The sequence below is a fragment of the Pundamilia nyererei genome, unplaced genomic scaffold, assembly GCF_000239375.1.
Source record: "Pundamilia nyererei isolate P.nyererei 1_Seehausen unplaced genomic scaffold, PunNye1.0 scaffold00045, whole genome shotgun sequence".
In the NCBI taxonomy this organism is placed as follows: domain Eukaryota; kingdom Metazoa; phylum Chordata; class Actinopteri; order Cichliformes; family Cichlidae; genus Pundamilia; species Pundamilia nyererei.
In genome coordinates, this window is record NW_005187446.1 from 3,873,724 (window position 1) to 3,898,757 (window position 25,034).

General features: G+C 41.9%; 2 protein-coding genes across 3 annotated transcripts in view; both read right to left on the minus strand.

Annotated features, from left to right (window-relative positions):
• The window catches only part of adam22 (ADAM metallopeptidase domain 22), a 68,767-nt gene extending 48,493 nt beyond the window's left edge, over positions 1-20,274 (minus strand). Inside the window, exons 1-3 of one of the 2 annotated variants that reach the window (XM_013910590.1) lie at positions 19,898-20,274; positions 19,424-19,590; positions 16,008-16,084 (exon numbers count right to left, since the gene is read on the minus strand). In XM_013910590.1, coding sequence (XP_013766044.1) covers positions 16,008-16,084; positions 19,424-19,590; positions 19,898-19,994 — 341 coding nt within the window. In that variant the 5' untranslated portion in view covers positions 19,995-20,274. The remainder of the gene's footprint in view (positions 1-16,007; positions 16,085-19,423; positions 19,591-19,897) is intronic. The other variant, XM_013910591.1, reaches the window with a different exon arrangement.
• Positions 20,275-22,301: 2,027 nt separating this feature from the next.
• The window catches only part of dbf4 (DBF4-CDC7 kinase regulatory subunit), an 8,433-nt gene continuing 5,700 nt past the window's right edge, over positions 22,302-25,034 (minus strand). Inside the window, exons 12-13 of the mRNA XM_005732157.1 lie at positions 24,168-24,286; positions 22,302-24,021 (exon numbers count right to left, since the gene is read on the minus strand). Of these exons, the coding sequence (XP_005732214.1) occupies positions 23,253-24,021; positions 24,168-24,286 (888 nt within the window). The 3' untranslated portion in view covers positions 22,302-23,252. The remainder of the gene's footprint in view (positions 24,022-24,167; positions 24,287-25,034) is intronic.

The following is a 25,034-nucleotide window of genomic DNA, read 5'->3' on the forward strand; positions in this document are numbered from 1 at the left end:
ATTCGCACCAGAACCTCTCGCCATAAGAACAGTTTCTTCCCCTCTGCTGTTGGACACATGAACAATAACCATATGACTGCACCCGCCACTAACACATGACCCTACGCTGTGTTCACTGCATCATTCCATGTTTTGGCACTGATCACCACCTGCACTCATGTATATATCTTTCTACGTAGCACTTTTAATTCTTATTCTCATGTATATATCTCATGTATATCTCATGCATATACTGTATCTTTCTACGTAGCACTTTTAATTCTTATTCTTACTTTTATTTTTTCATGTCTATTTAAGCGCAATTTATGACAGTATGTTTGCACTGAAGCACCGCAGCAATTTCCTAATGTTGTAAACCTGCTCAACATTTGGCAATAAAACCCTTTCTGATTCTGATTCTGATTCTGATTCTAATGTTTTTGTCTTGCTCATATAAAGTGACGTCTGCAGGCTAGATTTGGACTGTATCACTAAAATTACCCAACAAACTTCCAGTTGTAAGTTGTACTTTCCTATGTGTCATTTTCTTGTCTCGAATTAATAAAGTTGGTGCTGCTTTTTCTCAGCACTTGGTCGGGGCTCATTATCACCACCACGTTTCACTTTACGCTGCCAGTAAACAACAGCAGTAATCAGCCTCATTACCATCTTGAGCTGCTCCAATCTGTTTATATAAAATGAAAAGTGGGGGGTAGACAAAATAAACACTTACAGATTACTGAAGGAACTTAATTACAAGATACAAGATGCACGAGCTCACACTGGATATATAGTGTGCAGAAAAACATGAGGAAAGAGTAAGGCACTGCATCTTCAGGTGAAATAACATGGTTATTAATAATCATTAGATAGATTATCCAAGTACTGGGTTGGAGCCACTTTTGGTGCTCTATTCTATTGAGATTAATAGATCAAATGTGGGAGACATTTGAATGCAGTTTTGAGCTTTGTGAGTTATTCTGCTGCAAGCAGAGATAATATACACTGTGGTCATTAAGGGATGGACATGGTCAGCAACAACACTCAGACCAGCTGTGGTATTTGAATGCTAAACAGCCCAAAGCCTGACAGGGAAACCTTCCCCACATCATTACTCCACTACTAGCAGCCCAAATTGGTGATACAAGGCAGGATGGATCCATGCTTTTATGTTGTTTACACCACATTCTGACCCAGTCGAATGAAAGTCACAAGCAGAACTTGTGACTCATCGGACCAGGCAAAGTTTTTCCAATCTTTATCGTCTAATTTTGGTTAACTGTAGCCTCAGTTTCCTGTTCCCCGGGAACCCAGTGAGACCTTCTGCTTCTCTTTTCTCGTGTCAACATTTGACATGCTGTGCATTCAGAGATGATCTTCTGCATACGTTGGTTGTAACTGTCTCTTTTGTAGGTCATTCTCTCCCTGAAAGTCACTTACATCACCATTCTTCAGCTTTCCTCCCTCAACCAGGAGTTATTATCTACGTCTCTATTTTCATTAAACAAATATAAGTCAACATGTTAATGAGGGATTTTCCGAGGAGCTGACAGACACAGGTTGTCATAATTGGAGGAAAATCAGGCATAGCTCAGAGCTTCCACAGAGTTTAAGTGGTTGTTATTCTGTCCCCCAATTTACAAGTAAAATTTTAATAATGCTGCTTAAAGACCCGCATCTAATTTATTCATATCCATTTTTTCATGGACCACCTAGTTTCTGGACTTTTACAAAAACAGCAGGATCTCTGACAAAAGACAAAATTTACTCTTTCAAGCAAAAAAAATTATATATATATGCTTACTAAAGGATTTCAGTTTTAAAGTCAGATGCATTTTTCATATTTTAACTGAGCTTTCAGCGAGGAAGCAAAAGTTTTCTGATGCTGATACTCACACATATAAACTGTTTTATTGAGAAAAAAGTCCTGACATAGCTGCGCGCACACCCACAGGGGAATGATGCTGCTTTCTATGATGACTAATGGGCAGTTTGCTATGGCTATAAAACATGTGTGGGTATACAGGATAGAGAAATAAAATGGAAAGAAGAGGAGAATAATGGCACGGAAGGAAGGGAAAGAGATGGAACACAAGGTGTGAATAGAGCGCTCGGGATCCTAACAGATATCCCATGCACAGCCATCACGTCTGTAAAGGAAAGAAAAATAGAGCATGCATGGAGCAAACATCACCTCAGACTAAACCTTCACAGAGCAAATTAAACACACCGTGACTCTGGAGACACGGTGAACATTTCACATAAAAAAAACAGCACCGTGAACATATTCATGCACTCCCGTGATGAAGACATTTGGCGTGTTCAAGAGTGTTCGGGTCACAGGAGTGCACTGTTAGCCTTTGTTCTGCTGGGATGTGTGTTTAAGATTCAGAGCTTGTGATCTTTGTCCGGGCCCATGCTGAGCCCTGACGGGGGGGAAAGCGAGCAAGGCATCAAGGCACCAACACAGGCTCCTAATGGATGATGCCGATAACAGATTTCAGCTTTAATTGTTGTGGGATTTAAATAATTTATTGAGCAGACAAAGACGCAAACTCAGCCTCACCCCCATCCCCCACACCGACACACTCTTATGTAGAGAGATCCCCCACCCGCCCCTGCTTAAGATGAGCGCGCATGTATAAATGTGTAACTGAGAGCTACGTCTTTATGTGCCATCAAACAGATAATGTGACAGAAATAAACTGTTTACATGCGGTAGCCTTCTGCTGCAAATCCGCAACGTAAATGATGATCAGGGAAATGTGGTTTGTAAAAATGAGGCTTAGGATGTCGTTGCCAGGAACACAAACAGATCCATTTAAGACCTTTAATCTATTACTTTTAGTTTGTTAAGTAGTCTAAATCATGCACCTATTCACACAAAATCAGCCAAATCATGCACCTTGTATTATGTACCCCGCCCCCTCCTTCTTGTTGCCAGAACATCAGATCCAGTGGGGTGGTTTGCAGTGCCTGAATGTTGGATGTTGGCATCAGATTTTCTGGGTTGTGTTTGTCAGGCGTCCACCAGCACATCCCGCAGATGCTTGAACAAATGGGGGGATCTGGGATTTTACAGGCTGAGTCACTGCTTTTTCCTCTTTGTCATGTTCCTTTTGCTGTTCCTGATATTTTGGGGGGATGTAAAGGGAAAATCCACCCCTCTCTCCCTCTGGAGGAGAGTGCAGTTGCCATGACGAGGTGTGCTTGATCGGCATCAATGTTCCAGCCTAAGATCAACATGCATCCAGGGAAACGCTGCATTATAACGAGATGATCAATCACCTGTCACTTTTAATAACGTGGCTCGTTGCCATATTTGTGCTGTGTCTGGCACGTGAGAGTATCTGTGCAGTCCAGATGTGCGCCTGCAACAGGGACAGTACAAACAGGCAACCACAGCTTTCGCTCATTTTCTGTCTCATTCAGCGTCTGCCTCTCAGCTCATTGCTTTTATAAATAGTCTGCTTATCCTCAGCTGTAATTGAAGAGAGTCTTCTTGGCCCTGCTGCCGCAGCAACATCTGTCTAAGAGCTGGCGTACAGCTGTCAATCAGCCCTGGAGGAGATTTTGGAGGCAGAGCCACAGACGCTTCGCTTACAGCCCACGGTGTTTCATAGCCAACCTAGAACAGCCATTTACATAGCAATCACATCTCCCTCTACATTTTAATGTCAGCCAACCCCCCGCTCCATCAAACACTCACACACACTGAACCAGTGGAAACATAAGAGCACTGACGCAGCTTCAGTTGGGAAATTGTTGTTCTAAAAAGGCTTATTCAACTTCATTAAATGGCCCTTTGCAAAGGTAAAAAGTGACTGAAGCAGCGAGAAGCAATGAGTCCATCACATCAAAACTTCAGCCTTCCTTTAAAGCATTTTTGTTGTGAGTTGCTCTGGGCAAAGACATCTGCTGTGGCAACCCCGTCCAATCTCCTGAGGTGAGCCATGCACGCACACATAAACGAAGTTTCTGCGTGGTCTAAAATTCCTCTCACGATCTGTGTCGCCGAGCACTGCAGTGGCGCTGGGATGAAAAAGAGCACTAAAAGGCTTGATTGGCAGGACTAATGTTTGTGCGTGTGAGCGAGTGGATTGGCAGAAGTGTTGGGGTACCAGGCTTTTCACTGCTTTCACACAGGCTTTTCAAAAGGACCTTCTTAATAAACTCAACACCCAAAAACACACAAACACAATAAGATGCTGAAAAACAGCAAATTTAACCACATATAGCGACACAGCGACACATAAGCATACAGGCACTGTTGTCATCAAATGGACTCCATGTATGGATTTGACATTTAACCCAGTAATAAAAGGACACATAAGGACACACAAAGGACGGCATATGTGCTGTGTCAGGCGTCTGTAATGAGCATGGGGGGAGTGCTGAGGAAGGATAAGTGCACAAGAGAAAGTATGAGGGGGGAGGCAGGGAGATGGAAAGGTGTGTAAGAGAAATAAAGATGTGAAAAGGCAAAAGAAAAAGAAGAAAAAACTGAGGAGGGGTTGTTCTCTTTGGGGAAAGCTGCAGCTGCTTTCACCTGCCCACCACTCCCCACCCCTGCCTCCCACTGAGGCCTCATTACAGGTCTCCAGGCTATAATTCATTCACTCTCCAATCACTTATCAGGCTTGCAGTTCCACCAGCAGACTCCCTGGGACCCCTGCTCTTATTGCAGAGGGAATACTGATGCTCACAAACAAGAGCCGCCCCGGACTGCCAAGACTGAAATTCCTTTTAACCCATGTAAGAAATGAGGGGGGGGGGGTCTTTATCCACATTAGCCTGTGATATTTATTCCAATGCATGTACTAATATATATTTCAAAATGCATAATTCTGCCCTATTTGAAAACTTTAAAGAAAAAGAAAAGGCAAAGTAAAGTAAAGTTTTCATGCAAATCTGTAAGTTTCTTTTTAAACCAGTTAAAAAAACAGTTACATAACTTCCTTGGTAGAGGTAATAAACAAGGATGGAAAGCTATACAGTATTCCTACTTTCTTGGCATCATTGCGCACTTAGGTCTATAGCACGCAACATACAGGACAACCAGAGCTGACTCCTGAATTATGCAGAGACTGGGGATTTTGCAGCAACTAAGGAGAACATGCAAAGCTCTATCTGTGACAGCACGTGGATGGCTAGTGAACACCATGTCATGTAGAGAGAGGATAACGGAGACAAAGAGACTTTGGAGACCTGCACACTTGGGACTGAGTAGTAATAACTACTAAGGTATATCCCCCCAAAAATGTGTATCAATTTAATACACCCTGTGATTTTATGTGTTTGCATTTCTGTCTGTATTTGGTGGTAATGTTGGTCTCCATCTACACATCGGATTTTGTAGGCTGGTAAATTTTGTTAAGCAGTTCATCTCCTGACAGTAAACCGCACTTCAGCGTGAAAGAATAAAATGGGTAAGCTATCTGAGACAATAGTCTTTGGTGAGGTATTAGTATCTTTTCCTGCTGGGAGAACAACAGTCTACCTCCTGTTTCTGTCTTCAACAAGAGCCGGCTCCAGGAGCTCTCTTTGTCTTCACTAATCCTCCACACTGAGTGAGATGGCCCAGCATAGGAGAGGGGGAATGAAAGGGTGGGAGAGGCAGGCTGGGGGATAAATAATGTGAATATGGGGAGAAAGGATGATAAACCAAGAGGATGCTTGGGTATCTGCAACACAAGCCCTGTCCTTTAAATGGCAGCTTAGCATAGACACGATAGCGTCAGCTGGTCAATCGGCCTGCCAATTCAGTCCAGACTGATAAATTCCAACAATTACCGGACGCCTTACTGTGATATGCTGTGATATTACAGCCATTCATCTTCCCAAAAGCATGAACCCTAATGATGAATGGAGCTGACATTTACTCTTTTTATACTAAACGAAAAATAACTGCATAAGTCAAACTGACTCAGAACCAAGTAAACCTTCAATACAAGGACTGCAGATGTTTCCAGCTACCACTCACGCTGACTTTGTATGAGAAAAACATCCAAATGTCCACCCTGAATAGAAGAATTTATTACAGCAACCAAAACCACTGCTTTAAAGCACAACAGAGAAAACAAGTACTGCTTTCCAAAGACTCAATCTTCCTCACTCTTGTCACAAATTTGCACAGAAGCTCTGAAGGACTTCCAAACTGCCTCACCTTCCTCGGCCGCAGCACGCATTACTATTATGTACATCCCCGATGCTATTTGTTCTCCTACATTAATCCCGCTCACCTCCAAGCACAGATGCTCGCCGCCTCATAGCCAGAACAGACTGTAAATACACAGTCCTGGATGTGCCAATGAGCCTCTTAGCAAACACAATCTGTAATATACTACCTGTGAGCACTATATTAGCTCATACACACATACACACACACACAAACATAATCCCCAATGTGATAGCTAAAGCTATGAGCTTAAGTGCTTGCATGTGAGAGAGAGAGAGAGAGAGAGAGAGAGAGAGAGAGAGGTTTGACAAGGATCACAGTGAGGAGCTCTGCCTGAGGCGAGAGGAGAGGAGAGGAGGGTTTTTTTTTTTATGAAACTCCTTTCAAGTACCTATCTCTATCATGCGTGCTCTCCGTATCTCTCCCCATCTCCTGCACTTACTCAACCCACCCACAAACTCAAGGGTGCATGAAGGACACCCTCATACCTCCCTCTGTCCTTTTACCTCTTTCCAAACTCCATTTGCTTCTTTCTTTGTCTCTCTCTCTCTCTCTCTCTCACACACACACACACCCCTCTCAGTGTTTTTCTCATTAAGTTTGCCGTAAATCTGATCACGCCTCTCTGTAATAAATTACAGAGCCCGGGAATAGAAAAGGGGAAACCAGGATGGAGGTGGAAAAGGAGAAAAGCTGGTTGTAGCAACATCGGGATGGAGAGATCTGATTTGTGGCTGGATGATAGACTATTCTGGAACGGGACATGAGAGATCATTAAATTATACAAATATGAAGATGTAAGGATGAGCAATAATTGCATACATGCAGGCACATGCACAGCACAGAGGCACAGAGCAATAATTCCCAAGCTACTCGATGCCTACTCACATTTTAGGGATCAAGTGGCAAATGCCACAAAATCCACTGAAAGTCACGCAAAGTCTCAATGGCACTTTGATGCACTTATTTGTTCTCTGAGTGAACAAGAGATCATTGTCAGGTAAAAAAAAATACTCTGAGACCCACCAGCTACTCCCACTGAGCTTCTCCAGCATAAGTAGGAAGGAGATATTTTAAAAGTTTAGAGTTCTAGAAGAAAAATCAGACACTGTTAGATAACTGGCATTTTAAAATGCTGCCAAAACTTAGATGGGCAAATCTTCCAGCTGAATCATCAATACAAAGAACAACATTTTAGGAAAATATCTCTCTTTAGTATGGAAAAAAGGTAAAAACTTCATGTTTTGTTCATTTACAGCTACTCTGAGTGACTGAGGCCCAGGAGTAACTACCTTGCCATGTTTTGCCACTCAGTTAAAAAGTTAAATCAATAATAAGTTTGGAAAATTCTACCTCAGTTATACCCGGTGGAGTTTTGAACCATTAATAACATTGGAGGAGAGTTTTAATTAGTTTTGTCTCCATCGTGGACATCCTGGACTTCCAGGTCACGAGGAGGGGGGGAGGGGGACATTTGCACTAGCGATGTTACCAGAACAGATACTTATGATGCCTTCCAGGATCTTTCTATGTCAAAATGATGAAAACAAGACTATCTACCTACTCTATCTAACAAAGAAAACAACATGAAGAAGACGGCAAAGAACATGCACCTGCCAACACAGCCCTGCTCCAACACATCAATAACAAAGGCAGGACTTTCTTACTGATGCTATCATGGTTTTCAGACAAGGGAGGAAATACTTTCAATTCAGTGACACACAAAAAAGACAGCGCCTAAAGAATTTAAGGTGTGTGAATTTAAACTCAAAATCACACAGCATTCAAAACAATATCGTTCTAGGGTTATCCTGAAATATACTTTACCATTTTATTTGACACAGCTGTGGTGAAATCAGCTTTGCTCAATCAGCTAAGCTAATGTTGTGTTAGCTTAAGCTAGCATAATGTAACTAATGTTATACCTTACAGTAACTCCAGCAGGCTACTCGGCAACCAACGTCACTTATACAAAATATTTTGTGTTTTAACAACAACAACCTGCCATCTCTCTGTTAATGACTTAAAACAAACTTTTGCACGGGATAATCATTTCGTTTTGTTAGCTTTGGTATTTTATTCTTGACCACCAGTTTAGCTCACTGGGTGGAGTAGGTGGCACATATATCGAGGCAGTTTACTGTGCATCTTCCCTCTGATCTTGCTCTCAGTTTTCCTTTCTTCTCCAAGCTAAAAATATATATTAAAAACATTCGCAAAAGAGTTGTAAAGAAATGTATGAGATATAATTTTTTAAAAGTTAGCTTGTTTGAACTTGGCTGAGCTCCCCTTCAAGAGGATCTTCTCAGATAAATCTAGACCACCTTCAGAGCTGTGGTTATTTTTAGAAGGCTCTGTGGTTGTCTCATTATGAGCACTTACTCTGTCCCTGTGATTTCAACAAGCTCCTAAAACATGCGCAGACCTTAGCTCACCACTCACCCTGCTCATCGGATTTACTTCACTGGGACCTTTTCTTCTTTTCTTAAAAAAATCAAACTGAAGGATCACAGTTATTTATGCATTATTATTATTACTATTTATCTCCTCATATACAAGGTCTTGAATAATCAGGCCCCATTTTATCTGACCTCACAGCATCATATTTCCCCAATAAAGCATTATGTTCCCAGACTGTAGGCTTACTTGTGGTTTCAAGGGTTATTAAAAGTAGAATTGGAGGCAAAGCCTTCAGCTTTCAAGCTCCCAGTTTGGATTCAGGAGATAGACACGCTCTCTAATTATAAGATCAGGGTTGAAACTTTCCTTTTTGATAAAGCATATAGTTTGGGTTGGATCAGGTGATCCTGAATTCTCCCTTAGTTATGCTGGAATAGGCGCAGGCTGCTGGGGGCTTCCCATGACGCACTGAGTGTTTCTTCATCACTCAACATCACTCACTGCAACTATATTTAATCATTAGTTAGTAATCTCTAGCTCTCTTCCAGTATGCCTTCTGTCCTTGCATCTGTTGCCAAGTCCTTGCTTATAGGGAGTCATCTGATCGTTGGGGTTCTCTCTGTATTACTGCTGGGTCTTTAACTTACAATATAAATCACTTTGCATCTAATATCACGGCAAAGTCCCAAATCTCTTTCACAGGACAGACCGCGCCAAAGTACAACAGAGATTCAGCACATACTACAAAGGCACAAGTGCTGACACCTGTAACTTATGATCAAACCTCTTATCATCACAACAAAAGGATGCAAGAATGCATGATTGGAATTATTTGCAAAAACAGATTTGCAAAAATGTGTGAAAGAAACAGCATTCAACACATTTGTCAAGCCTCGATTAAATTTATTTGCAAAAAATAAAAGATAGCAAACTGGTTTGTTCAGGTTTATTGGCTAATAATCTCCCTCACATCGGCACAGAAGACACCTGGGGCCAGAGGTATGTGGGCGCAATCCCCAAATAGCGCTCATAGGTGTGTGTACAAACATTGTGCTGTTGTCTAAACACAGGCGCAGTGAGTTTATTTCAATATCAAGTGCAAAAACGTGAAAAAAAACATCCTTTATTCGGCATTAAAATTTCCATAAATAACAGTAAATTGTTGCAAACATTTATAAATCATTCTGCTTAAGTTTAAATATCAAATTTAGTATTCAATTTAAAATCACCAACAAAAGTGGGTGAAAGCACGTCATGTACCCTTCTCTCTTTGTATTATTCTTCCTAATTTTCCCCTTTTTAAGTATTGATCCTCTCTCATTCTGTCTGAGCACCACTCCTTTCAATCCTTTTTAGCTATCTCTCATTAAGACCGCACTTTACGTGCCTCTTCTGCACCTGAGACCCAGCGAGACGATACACACAAAGACTCTGCAGCTTTTAAGAGTTCATGTCTTATTGCTCTTCACACACACAATCCTGCTGATGTACAGATGCACCAACGTGTAGTCACTCATTCATCAAACCACTGAACCATGGGATGTTTGGTTAGCTCCCTGCCTAACACATTTATCTGGAAGGACTCTGTGGTTATACTGGAGCACTGTTGCCTCCAGCCCGCCCCCTCCCCACCAACACTGCCCTCCCTGGTGCACACTGCCTTCACACAGATGAATAATGCATTTAGCACTGCCTGTAATTGACCTCTCGCATTAGCATAAAGAATTTGTCTGAATGCAGAAAAAGCAGACTTGACACAGTTGTAGAAATAACAAAACTGAGTGTCTGTCAGTGTCAACAAAGAGCAGGAGAAGCCCTCGGCTCTTGAAGCTGCTGCAGCCGCTTATTTCATAACACAGGCGAGGTTACGAAACACTCCAGTCCCAGCTGGATGTACGAAGCTCTCCTCTCCTGTCTGCACTCACATATTTTCATACGTACATATTCTGCATGCTGCACGAATACTAAATGATTCAGATATGTTCAGTGTCTTCAGCTTTTCTCTATTTTTGTTACACAAACATAAAGACACACAGTAACCATACACACTAGCACAGCCAGGCTGGTATTGGCTGCTGGTAGTCATACACTATGTTGTGACAGCTCTGCAGATTTGTTGACGATACAGTAATTATAATGTTTGATATCAGAAAAACATGATGGGAAGTGTCTACAATTTTAGAACACAATCAGGTAGGAAGATGACTTTATATTTATTTATGCAGTCATAATGTCATCATATACTGCCGGTTTATTCATAATCTTCTTCATTAGGAATACCATCGCTTTATGGGTCACTACAGCAGATCATCCATCTCCACTTCACCGCATCCCTATCCCTCCTCTGTCACTGCAACCCTCTGCATGTCCTCCTTCGCTACATCTATGAGTCACTTCTCTCACCTGCGCACTTTCATCCTGAAACTCCATCCACACTTTTCTCTTCCTTTATCTTCAGCCAACACTACAACAATTTCCACCTGCACCCTGCTGGCCCCTGATCGATCTAGTTGGGAAATCTCATTCTGGTTGATCCTGACGCAACCCTCCCCATTTGATCCCTGGCTGCCAAAATGCTTCCTTGGGCAAGATACTGAAGCCCAGATTGCTCCTGATGCATTCATGAGTGTAAATGCATCTGAATGTTACGTAGAAAGCACTTAAACATTAAAAAAGTGCTTGTTTGAATTTGTGTAAACGGCGGAATAAGATACGCCGTCTGAAGCAGCACTCAGATAGAGTAGAAAAGCGCTGCATAAGTAGGTTTATCATTTCCAAATTACATCTTCTCCATCTGCATATTGTTTTTCTTTACATTTCCAAAGCCAGAACCAGATTTTGCCTAACCCGAGTGCTTAAAGTTAGTAAAAACAATCCTGAGGGTGGGCAATTCATTTTCCCAAAGGGGCCATATGAGAAACTGGTACTGTTGTGGAGAGCGTCACCAACAAGTTTATAAAGTGATCAAACTAATATCAAGCAGAACTGAGTTCAGCTTCTTGGTGTGGCCCTCCACAACAGTCCCAGGGCCTCATGTAGACCCCTGGGAAAATCAATTACCCACCCCTGATTTATTTTTTTTTCACCTCCATACCTGCAACACTGTGTAATAAGACTTTTCTTGCAGGTGTGTAACCCCCTTGCTGGCAAAATGTTTCCACAGACACACACATAAACATCTGCTAATGTGCTGAAAACCACCTTAGTGGAGAAACTGCAGTACTGCAGGTTTGTTTCCTGGACCACATTTTCCGCGATGCGTCAGACACACACACTAACATGCTAACGTAGTGTCATATTTTAATTCTGCCAACTTATTCATCAATAAATAAATTTATTGGGGGGGGGATTTAATCTCTAAAGAGTTTATTTTGTTGCATACATTTGCCAACTTGTGATACATGTCCATGAATAATGTTAGATTTATAGTTGTCATAAAAATGGGCAAATATGAATGACACAAAATAACCAAACATCAAACTTTATACTGTAGCTGCTGGACTAAAACAAAGTCGGTGTATGTGTCGGGGTCATGCGTAGAAGTGTAAACATATATCGCTTAAATGTTTTCCCTTCTTCACGTGATGGACGGCGAAAGAAGCCGTCTTGTGCACACTCCCCTTTTAATGTTATAGCGACATCTATTATTCAGCAAGAGCAGGTGGGAGGGGTGGGGTAAGAGGTAGCAGGGGTAGGGCTGTGTGGAGAGTGGGTGTGGGGCAATCAAGGGTGACGATTTGTGTGTGTGTGTGTGTGTGTGTGTGTGTGTGTGTGTGTGTGTGTGTGTGTGTGTGTGTGTGTGTGTTGGAAATGAGGATGATTGAAAAAAGAGAGACAACCCCCAACCCTTTTCACATTTTCAGCTTACTCTTGTCCTATGAATGGAAAATTGCAGGCAGTTGCTGAGATGCAGGACTGGAGGAAGACAAAGACAGAGAAAGGGTATAAAGACCTCATGACCCACCAACCCCCCTCCTGACTTCCTCTCTATACACTGCCACAGTTCAGATGGGTGGCTCGTGTCAATACGGCATGTCACTGATGAAAGCATCAAAGACTAAAGCACACACAATTATGTATTTAGTTCGTGTGAGCACAGAAGAGAGGGGCATTTCTTCTCTAAACAAAATGTCTAGATCCAGGTTCTGTGACACGAAACACATTTTCAAGCCTTTTTGCAGAGTGCACGATGGGATCCCGGTCGTGATTACGAACACGATCAATGCACGACAGGATAGATCTGAAAACATACCACTCAGCCACAACAACATCGCTCACTTTATATAGTGTTGGTCTCTATCATTAAAAACAAAACAAACAAAAAAATACAGCCCACCAGAGGACGGACACGGGTCTGCTGTAGGGTGTAACACCGGGATGTGGGTTGCGTTTTGGGTCTGGAGGGTTGCCAGGAGGAGTCTCTGTGGATCAGTCTTTGTTTCGGCCGATTCCACAAATGGACATCTCGCCTGGGATGTTGAGAGTTTGAAGCCTGCTCTGCATCTTGCACTCTCAGAGGTGCTGGCTGAGACTGCTACCATCAGTGAGCATCACTGCTATGAGGTGGGGTGAGCACTTGATCATGTTTAGATGATTGGTGTGACCCAAAAGAACATCGTATTGTAACAAGATGAAGGTTATTATTGTTGTGGTTGATCAGTGTATAATGTGTGTGTAATAAAACTGAGGTGAAAACATCAACTGGTATTTATCAGTGATGTGATGGATGTAGGCAGAAAGTCAGGGGATCACCAAAAGCAAGGGAGAGGATCACAAATGTCATGAATCTAGAATTTGTCGGGACATTAAACTAAAGATAAAAGCGACACAGTGACCTACAGAGCAACTCATCTCACATGGCATCTCCAATCATGCTTTTTTCCATCTGACATTAAGAGGACTAGACTAAAAAAAATACATATAGTATCCAACATGTGTCTAAAAAGCATAAGGCATATGATTTTATAACAAAACACCCACGCTCCTCTATTATTCACAGTCTATCAGCAAAGCATTAACTCCAGGCACAGAAAGAAAAACGATGATAATAACATGTAATGTAGCACTTGAGACACAGTCGACAGTGAAAACTGGGGGGGAAAAAAAAATCCCACCACTCTTGATTGCTCATGGCAACAGCTAAACACAGAAAAATGCACAGCACTCATTGATCAAACTGAGAGAACGAGGCTTTGTTACAGGGAGCCAACAGTGTTGGCTCATTCAGCTAAAAAAGCTCCCACTCCTGCACCCACTCACATATCAACTGGGTTTATTCTGTCTGGGATGAAAGCTATCTGTAAACAAAATCAGTGTGGCTGTCATGCAGGGGATCAGTTCACAGAGGAGTGACAGTAGACAGGAGGGAGACGAGAGTTGGAAGAGGAGGTCTCAGGTGAGACGGAGGGAAACTGAAGCTCTTCCTTCATGAATGAAGACAGCTGGCACTGGGACAAAGATGCAAACATGCATAGCAACAACTTATTTCTTGTTCCACCAACAGCTTAAAAACTCAAAGATATTCAATTGAAATAAAATTCTTAATCGTCAACAAGAATTTAAAATTTTTACAAATCAATTATCGATTAAGTGTCCTCACTGTTCTTTTTAAAATAACGTTATCATAAAAAATCATCATGAATTAAAAAAATTTGCAGTTAAGAGTTTGCAAAAGTTCACCTTCACAAAGCAGGAAATTCAAATAGGAAATGTTAAATGTTTTTATTCCGAACGTGATTAAAGGAATTAACCGATTATCAGTTAATTTATATTTTTAATACATTCTAATATGTTCCCTAAAAAATCATTTCATTTCTGTCGAAGGATAAAAAAAGAAAGCGTGATGCACGATCGTACTGATCTCAGTCTCTTACTATTATTGGGTGTAACAGATCTGGAACAGCTGCACACAGCTGTACGGCTCTTCGTGTGGATCAGCCAGTTATCTCCGTACAGGAAGTCTGGATCGGCTCTCAGAGGTTCAGATTCTAAGGGGCATACCCCAACAGGCAATGCAGAACCTGATTGAAGGTGAGGGTGAGGAGACTCGCCTACCTCTAACTGGCTGCATCCAAATAATTTATCCTGCTAATAATGTGAACTCCCTTCTTCCAATGTTGCTCTCAGCCCTAGAGGCCCTGAACCTTCCTAAACACCCCTCTTTTATATTCATTTATCCATATGCGTACTTTTTTATAGTACTCCATGTTAATCTAATCATAAGAAGGCTGGATGCTGAGTCCTTTAGCGCTAAACCGGAGGATCTGACACCTTTCGTATCTCTCTCCACTCCTGCTGAAATCACTCTTGATGCACATGAGTCCAACTGTGTCATGTTTACTTCCTGTTTGTCACTGTTGTTCCTTCAAACTGCAAACTGCCTGTTCGTGTCATTATTGCGTTTTTCTCTTTTCACTTATTTCGTTACCTTTATAACACTGCCTGTATAGAGAAGGATAGCAGTCTGCATTAAACAGTACAAACATACATGTGTAGATGTATGCATGCACCCATAACAGGCTAACATGTCACTCAGGGAGTTGCAGGCTATCCTCTAAACCTGGGAATTCCTCTGATGTAACATTTTACTCAGCAAGAGAGTGACTTCCGCTGTGATGAGTAGGCAGCTTCACTGTATGCACATGCCAAGTTCACAAGCTTTTGGGATAAATGAGACAAACATGGACTGTAAAAGTGGCAGACTGGAGCCAAAGCAAAACAAGAACAGGGAAAGGTTTAGAGAGGATGACACTAAAATGTGAAAGCTGTGGAAACAGAAGAAGAGCTGAGAGAGAGAGGAGCTTACTTTCCATCAGCACAGCTGTGATCAATATTAGTGTCTGACAGGGCTGTGCTCGAGCCTTTACTGTAAATCACTTCCTATTATGATGGAACCTCTATATCACACACACCGGTTCCAAACACGCTAACACACACACACTGTATGCATTTATCCACAGAGCAGCTGCTGTGGTACAGTTATGTGCATTCCCTAAAACAGGTAATAAACAGCACTGCAGCACCACAGTGACCTACTTCAATTTAACACTGAAGTCATCACTAGTTTAATGTGCAACATGCACTCGGGGGGATTCATGCTAAACAAGAACAAGAGGCACTGAGAAACACAAGTTTGACACCTGAAGCAGTTATTTCAACAAGCAAGCTCACACTACAGTCTTTTCCTGGAAAATGAGGCAACCTTTGCTTTCACAAGATGCATCCATGTGTCCAGTTTTGTTTGTTTTTTTGCCTCTCCAACTTAGGGATGTGCTGGAACTGGACCAACAAAGAGAGAACATCCGCACCCAATTAAGAATCGCTAATTAACCTAAACCTGTCTTTGGACTGTGAGCGGAGCGCCCAGTAGAAACCCAGACAGGCACAGTGACATAGAAGCACAGACACACAGACAAACAAAGACAGACAGATTTAATAATGAAATACTCACTGATTCAGTTCCACATCCAAAATGAACTTCCGACCAAAAGCGTCAACTTGAAAGCTCGCTTGGGCCACATGGTTCACCTAAAAAAGACAGAGAAGAGAAGCTGCACGCTGTTTCTAAAGTCCCCGTTATCACATGCATGGTGAAGTTCAGTATCATAGACATGGATAAGTCTCATCTACACTGATGGACGGCTGCATTGTGTGTTTATAGCACCGATTAGCTGCAGGAATGAAATAAGCCAAGTCTGCACACACACATAACCCTAACTGGTCACAGCAAATGCCTGCACCTCCCTGTGCATGGTTCTGCCGGAGGTTTCTTCCTGCTAAAATTGAGTTTTTCCTTCCCTCTGTCACCAAGTGGTTGTTCACTGGGATCAATTGTTTATTTGGGGGGAGGTTCTATTATTGAAGGGTCTTTACCTTACAATATAAAGCACCTTAAGACAAATGTTGCTGTGATTTCATGCTATATAAATACAGCTGAACAATAAAATTGAATTGAAGTGAATTAAGTTCACCATCAAAAAGAAAAAAAAAATCTAACCCTACGCCGACTCATTTAATTTTCTTCACCAATCACTGCTTCATCTCTAAGTGCATGAACTCTGTTTGATTGATGTGGCTGGAGGAGGGTCTGATTCATTCCAAGTCTTGGACACATATTGTATGGGGTGTGCCCCCTGGGTCAATAATAACTCCCCACAGTAATTCCTTTAGGTCCAGTAAAGCCCCAGTGGAGACCTTAAGCATGGCTTACCGTCTCCCTGAGGCTTGGGCTACCTGCTTTACAGACTGGACACTACATGACAACAAAGGAGAAAGTGTGTGTGTGTGTGTGTGTGTGTGTGTGTGTGTGTGTGTGTGTGTGTGTGTGTGTAGGCTGTCATTTCAGGAAGTGCCCCTGTGCTCACCCAAGGATAGCCTGATGTCCCCAGTGATCACAGACTCTATTGTCTGCAGGAGCGTGCCTGTGCCGGTCAATGCATATATGAGCAGTTAAGAGGTTGTGTGGGTGTGTGCAAGAGCATGTGCAAATGGCAATTCCACACTTTGATGAAATCTAATCTGGCAGATTGTATCCACGAGGGTAGGAGGTACCAGTAATTGTGGTTAATGAAAGCACATCCCATCCTGACTTAGCAGGACCAATATGAGGAGACCACTGGTGACTCCTCTCGCATTGATTTCTGAGTCATGGCGAGCCTGATTTTCCACTCGTGATTGTTCAAGAATGACTGTAAGCCTATCATTGCTCTGCAGAGAGGCAGGCAGGAAATGCAAACCAACACAGTTAGACTGATTTCACTGGAAGTGTTTGTTTTTTCACCAAAACAACAAGAGCACCTTGCTGAACTCCCCGCAGCTCATTCAGTGCTGTTTGTGTCTGCGACTTAAAAATAGGTGATGCGAAAGAAGCCTATAAATAACTCCATGTGTGTCGCACATTTTCAGAACTATCTGACAGATTTGTTTTTAGGCTGTTGATCTAAAAACAGCCAATAACTGATCAAACATTGCGCAAGTGACATCACGAGCATCAGCTCTCTGGAGATTAAAAGACTCGGAGCACAAATCAAATCTCCTCACCCTCCCATCCTCGATCATCTGCATTTGCAATGTACATTTTATGACTTTGATGTTTTAACTTGCTGCCTGTACGCAAGCTCTTTTATGACTATGAGTTGGCACAATATGATATCAGAGTAAAATAAACGCATCTCCTGGGCTGTAAACTCCAGAGAATGAGAGTGACTCAGGAAATAATGAGGGTTTAGATCAAAATATGACATATTTTGAGCAAAATCTCTCGTAGAAAACTGTTGTGCTGCTCTGCAGAAACGCTACCTCTGAAATTCAGTTCACAGCAAGCCTGTGCCACAAACCTGCCGTGAGACTAGAATGAGCTTCAAAAGGAAAACATTAAAATGATATCTGACGGCAGATGGTTCAACTTAGCTTGTTTACCCAATGGGCTGCAGCTCAGGCTGAGGTGTGAGAGAGACAAAGGGTTAACACCTCCCTGCCTGATGCCATCTGTAGCCCTCTCCGCTCGCTGAGCCCTGAGTAGGCTAGCCTTACTCAAGCCTAAGCCATACAAATTAAAAACACTTAACATGTTTGTACAATGCTAACTGACTCATTCCTTGAAAGGAACCCAGCAGACTGAACTGACTCAGTGAACACAGCTACACTATTACCGCACTGTACTAGTCATGGTAGGCAGGCAAAGCCAAATGCCTCCAGGCTTTTCCGCAGCTGGTAGTTTTCAATAACAGCTCTCTGAATAATTTTCAAACATTAATAATTTTGTGGGTGATCATGTCCGAAGTGTAATCCAACCATACTCTTTATTACCTGTAAGTCTACAGTGTATTTCTTGGTTCTTGGCGCTAACATCCAAAAACAGGGGCTGCTGCAGGCAATCATATTACATAGTACATAGTATATGCAATCATATACATATCTGCAGAGGCATTTAAATATTTATGTCTTTTTTTAAGTAATTTGCCATTTTAGAGACCAGTCCTTTTTCAGAACTGTAGAGTAAATATTAAAATATTCACCGCGCCATACCCAAAAGATCAGCTAACATCAGCAACATATATCAATTTTTCATAACTATGAATAAACAACAGCTCCATTTAAAAAAAATAATGAGTCCTTAAAGTAGTTATTATCACAGTATTATTATACAAAATACTGAACCGCCCGTTTTATTTGCTGACAATAGAGTTTAATGCCCTCTAGTGGACAAAAGAAACAACCCAACCCTATTTCTAAATGACCCAAAAGACAGGCCAGAGCGCTTCTAAGACTAAGTCAACAGTGATCGCCCAGCTCGCAGTACATGCTGACGCTGGTATACATGTGACAAGCCAAAGTTTGCTGATCATAGGCTCAATAAGAAAGCTTCTGGTCATTCGTTTTCATGTGTAAGGTGAAAAATGCTGCCTAGTGGGACATTAGGCAGCGTTTTTGAGGTGGTAGGTGAGACAGCTGCTGAGACAACAACCCAGCTGGACGGACGAGATGCAAGCTAAAATATTAATTATCCGGTTTGACCAGGTGACATATAGTCGATCATTTTGAGTGGGGATAAATGAACTCAGAGGTCCTATCACTAATCTTAGTATTTTAAAGAATTTTATGGGTGTAGGTTGCGGTGGGACTTTTTCTTCTTTTGCTTATGACCCATATAGCACCTCCAGGCTGTGTAATTAGTGTGACCTGCTCGTGTCAAAATGTTGTCAGCGTCCATTTTTTGTATCCCTGCTTGCTAAATAATGATCCCCCCCCCCAACCGTGAGGACACGTAGGGAGGGGTTGAATGGATAAAATAGACAACTGTAAACACAGAGGCATCTTTCCACAATCGCACACTCCACCCTCACAACACGAAAGCACCTTGTGTACCTGCGTGGAGTCGGAGCTGGCGCTGGCTTTAATCCTGGTGCTGAGCTCGTCCTGTGTGATCTGGCTGTGGTTGTGCCTGCTGTAGAGCAGGCGGAGAGGCACAGTGTCCTCCTTCCCGACAAACCTACCCGCATCACGAAGAGCCTTCAAGCTCGACAAGGCGTCTCCTGCACAGAGAGAGAGATAGAGAGAATAGGGGACAACACCGACTTCATTACGCGCCCCGTTCCTCCGCGCGGAGATCAGCAGTGATACAAACGCGCGGATCACAAACAGTTATGATTAAAATGTCGATGGTTTTCATTTCCTTTTCACACAGTGGAACAGCTGTGGGTTGCGTGCATGTTTTTAAATGCAGGAAGCATGAAGCAGACGAGGCGTTGATTAACAAATAAACACAGGCCCTTTGATAGTGATTTAACGCTTTGGCTGCGCAATAACAATTCATGCATCATCCAAAATAGCATCAGTTACCATCTCCGGCGTTAGGGCTGCTCTGGTGACCGACGTGCATCAATTCACAGACGCACAAAAGGGAAATCCACCATCGCGGGCGCATCATCAGCACCATCTCCTCCGTCTCTCTCTCTTTCTGTGTGGCTGGAAATTATAAACAATGCGGTATTCCAGGAGAGGACTCTCGGGGTCCTGCCTTCGCTAAGGGAGCTTCAAGCCGGGGCTGGTCGTCTGGTTAGTGCAGTGTCGCTGATGGGGGGCCATCGGGGGTGCTTAGGAGTCTGAACGCCGAGCGCGTTTGAGCGCACCGAAACCCCGCGGATCAGCAGCGCGGAGAATGCTGGAGGCGAGAGAGAGAGAGAAACAGAGAGGGCGGGAGGATGGGAGGGAGATCTAGGGACACCTCCTTAAAACACATCAGTGTTCGGTGGCTCACTGCAGAGACGCCTAATGCATAAATATGAGCGGAGGTTGGATGAGGAGAAAATGTGGGCTCGGCCTTCCGCCGACTGGACCTATCTGGGACGACATAAAAGCTCCTCCATGTTAAATCGCTGCAGAAGCGCCATTCCTGCCCAGTCTTGCCTGTTGTTATCATAATGACTCACTCCATCATCTGCCAGGCCTCCAAAAAAGGCATCCTCCACCCCTACCCAGGAAAAAAAACAAGACAATTAGATAAAATTGTGCAATTTAGAGTATATGACCATTTTGTCTCTCTAGTCAAATGATATTTTCTTATTTGTTGATGTTGCTTCTTCATCTTCCTTCAGAGATGAGTTGATCGGGTAAATTTGGAGATCCCAAAGTCGGTTAATGTACAGTGGGCATAGGAACACACTCGCTTCCACATTTATTTGTGCTCATTCAAAACAACCTATAAATATTTACCTACACTTGATAACTCCACTGCATGAGCCAGGATCAGTGACAAACTGATCCTCTCAGTTATCCTCTCACTTACATACCTGTAGACTACTGCCAAAGATACACTTGTTTCCATTTGCTTAGTCGAATCTATGAAAAATATCAAAGGTAATAGTTTGACAGGAATAAAATTATATTTTTGCACCAACAACATGACTGCCAAAAGGCTATTGGCTGCCTTGGTAATATAGTAACAAGTAGATATAAAAGTACCAGGCCTAAAAAATAAAAACCCAGAAAGCTAAATCTACAACAAGTGAACAGTATCTGAAACCCATGTTCTTAAGAAATTGAATTATTTCTTTCTATTTCTTAAGAACATGGGTTTCAGATACTCTTTGAATTATTTCTTTCTAAGACCTGACAGATGGATCTGTACCTATAGTTGATCTGCTGTTATCTGAAGCCTCATTAGAAATGGCCTCAGTGGAAGGGTGGCTGTCAGTCAAGAAGCCATTCTCAAGGAAGGAAAACAGGTGAAAAAGGCTGAGGCATGACAAATTACACAAGACCTGGACTGAAAATCAGTGGTAACAGATGTTGTGTAGTCATGAATTCAAAGTCAAAATTTCTGGCTGTTCAGAAGAGGTCAGGAGAAAAGTACGACAGTGAGTGCCTACAGCCATCTGTGAAACACGGTGGAGGCTCAGTCATGGTGTGGGGCCGAATTTCAGAGTGTGGTTTGGGGGATTTTATCATATTTGATGAATCTTTGAAAACAGAAAAGTACCATCACATTTTGATCCACCATGCAGTACCATCTGGAAAGCATCTGATTGACAACAGCTTATTTTTTAGCATGACAATTATCCCAAACATGGCACCAGTCCAGTAAAAGCAGAAAAAGTCCTAATTTTTAAATTTAGTAAACAGCAGCAAGAAATATTCAATATGTGCTCAGTAGGGCCTTACACACTTGAAAAATCACATTTTTACTGCCCTCTAATGGACAAACTATACATTTGTGAAACTCTTTAAATTTCCTTATGTATAATATATGCTGTATTCCATTATTAGCCAATATTTATACAGGTATGCATGTAAGCCATATTAGTCAGAAATGATGGTTTGTTAAGTATGATGATAAAACACAGTGCTAACAGGATGCAACCAGCATGAAAGATGGCCATGTCAGGATTCAGCAGTCGCCAGTATCACTGTGCTTGTACCTCAGAACACATCGATGCTCATTTTCTTAATGCCAGTGGCACAGACTCCCATTTGACCCAGCACATCCATTTGAGAGTGGTGAGGGAGAACAAGGGCACTATGCTAATGCACTAAATGCAGGGAAAAGGAAGACGCTGAGCTAATGCATCAGGAGGAGAGGGAGGAAGAAAGAAAAAAGAAAAGAAAAAAAGCATGGCGGGGTCATAAAAAGTGCACTTAGGAAGAATTTTTAAAATGTCACACATAACGCCAAATACCATGCAGACAACCTGCAGGTCATTCACATTACAACACACAGAAAGAGACGCTCACAGTACAACAGGCATTTATTTGAATTACACATCCACATCCTCGTGTCTGAAAGGATTAAAGATAATTGTCATGACTGAAGCTGCCTTTTATCCATAAGATGCTCTTTAAATTCTACAGTCAGCATTCATGGAAAGAAAATCATTTAAAATAAAAATTCTTGCACCAATTTTTCATAGGTTTTTTTCCCCAAAATGGCAATAAAACAAAACATAGCTGCTCTGACATTACCGTACCCCATCAGTGTCAAAATACTGAAATGTATTCACAATATTCTTTCACAGAAGACGACCATTTCAAGAGAGTTGCTCACTTCCTTTATTAAACACATGCCCGTTCACAGGAGAAGCAGGAGAGCCACACAACCACGCACTGTCTTCAAGTCAAGTTAGATGTAGACTGAGCAAAAGGGACTTAGAGCTAACATTAAGCTGGCACTACATTTCATGTACTCAGCAGATTACTCTGGTTAAAGAAATGGTTTGACTGATTTCATGTACTTTTTACAGGTTCAAGTATGTAAAATACTGACTTGCAGTTGCTGTCCCTTTTAAAAAGGGACCCTTTTGTGTTTTCCCTTATTTAGTTTGTTTTAGGACGGCCAAAGCTTCATATAAAGATGTCACTGTATATGAACATAATGTCAATGAGCAAAAAGTTTAGGCTTCAGACTGTTTTTCCCATTCTTAGCTCCATATGATTTCATAGAGAGAGGCTCTATGGGGGAGGGGGGGATTAGGGCTATATGGTTAGAAAAAACAATAACAATATTACTAGGGCCACTCTAAGTTTTACAATATATACTACTCTGTAAACAAAATGTTAAAAATCACCATCATCTGATTGAAGGAGGAGAGCTGATGCATTTCTTATCAAACACAAAAGCCAGGACCTTCTATTAACATCTTAAATCTAACAGCTTGTGTAGTCCAGGACACAGGAATTCAAGCTAATCCCTTTAGCTTGTCTATTTGTAGTCCTCAAAGCCGTGAAACTCCACATCCATGTCATCACTGGACTGAAAAAGCTTCCAGAGCTTCAATAAAGAGTTATCAGAAACATCGCCAGGCTCTACATGTTCGACGTTTGTGTCCAATTTTCGTCTTTTGTGCTTGTAAACTTTTATCCTCCTCTGAATTTTCTGGACTGGAGAGCAGCTTTCTGTAGGAAGGCATCCTTCTTTCTTTCCAGAGTCATTTTTTCCAGTCACTTTCTTATCAGACTCTTGTTCATTTTCAAAAAAACTGAGGCTTTTTGAGGCCAAATTATTCTGTATGTTCATATTATCAACGCACAAAGTTGAGCTGTTTATGTCCTCATGAGGCATCTGGTCCAGCAGATCATCCTGGCAATCTCTGGTGGGCAAAGAGGGAAGAAATTCACCTCTTGATGGGGCTTCTTCTGACTCAAACTGAGGACTTTGAGGCTGATTAGATTTTTGGGTGCGGGCAGTGTGTGAATTCTGTCTGCACACCCGTTTACGTTCAAGCAACTTGTGCCTGGATCTGTCTGAGTAAGTGTAGCAGCTCCTCTGGTCGCCCTCTCTGTCAATCAATTCAGCAGAGGCAGGCACGGACGCGATTTTTATATCCTGTCTGGAATTTAATTCTTCGTTCACATCAACTGTCCATGGCTCCTCTTCTTGAACAGTCTCTGAAGGATCTCCCTTGTACCTTAGTTCAGGTTTTCTACATGGTCCAGGAGCAATCAGAACACAGGAAACACTGCACTTTGGTCTAATGGGAATCAAAGAAAAAACAAAACAAACCCTTTAATTAGCTACGTGGGATAAAAATATTAAGGAAAAACAATTTACAAGAGATTTAAATGAGGTTTTGTTTTTTGACAAATTTTGCTAAACCCCCCCCCCAAAAAAAATTACCTTTTGAGTTTAGCTCCTTTAACGTGCATGAAGTTGTGGTTCAAGGTTGAAATCAATCTGTCCACCAGCAAGTACTCATCACTCTTAGAGAAAGCCCTGTGACTCTCACTCTGCAGATGCTGAACAAAAAAGACACAGTTAAATAATGGAGAATTACCGCAGTCCATCCAAGGCCAGTGAGGCTCTACGGCACAAACACCTACATACAAAAAGAGGCATTTGAAGCTCCTGCCACATAACTGTTCACAGTGAATAAAAGCAATTTACTGAGCAACCCATTAGAGCAAAGCAGCCAAAAAGCAGTTTTTCCATGATTGTGTTAAACACCAGAGAACACTGATGAGGGACTTGAAACAGATATACGAACATACAGGTTTGGTTAGTTTCCTTCTCAGTTAAATACTTTATTTGACACAATTTATCATTAATACATTTCCATCCATGTCTGCAAGCAATACTGTGCTTAACTGGAGTGAAAGTGGTTCATTCTGGACCAGATAATCTGTATTAATGTAATCAAAGTAACAGATCTAAAGTTGTAAATCTGCTTTTTTCCATATACACTACATCTATCACCCAAAACAAAAACTTAATAATGTTTTCAAGTTTATCAGTTAGTTTCATATTATGTTACATGATGTTAGGAAATGCCAACAAAGAAATGTACCACACATCTGCTAGCTAAGCAAATAAAGAGCCTTCTATCAGATAATTACTGCAGCAATTAAAACATTTAACCTTAACTAATGTTCTGGTAACCTCTTAAAACAGCTAAAGTCAGAAGACACAGCCCATCAAAGTGGAGAAGATATTACTCCGTTTCAGAAGGTCAAATTATTCAAGAAGCTTATTGTCATGTACACTGCA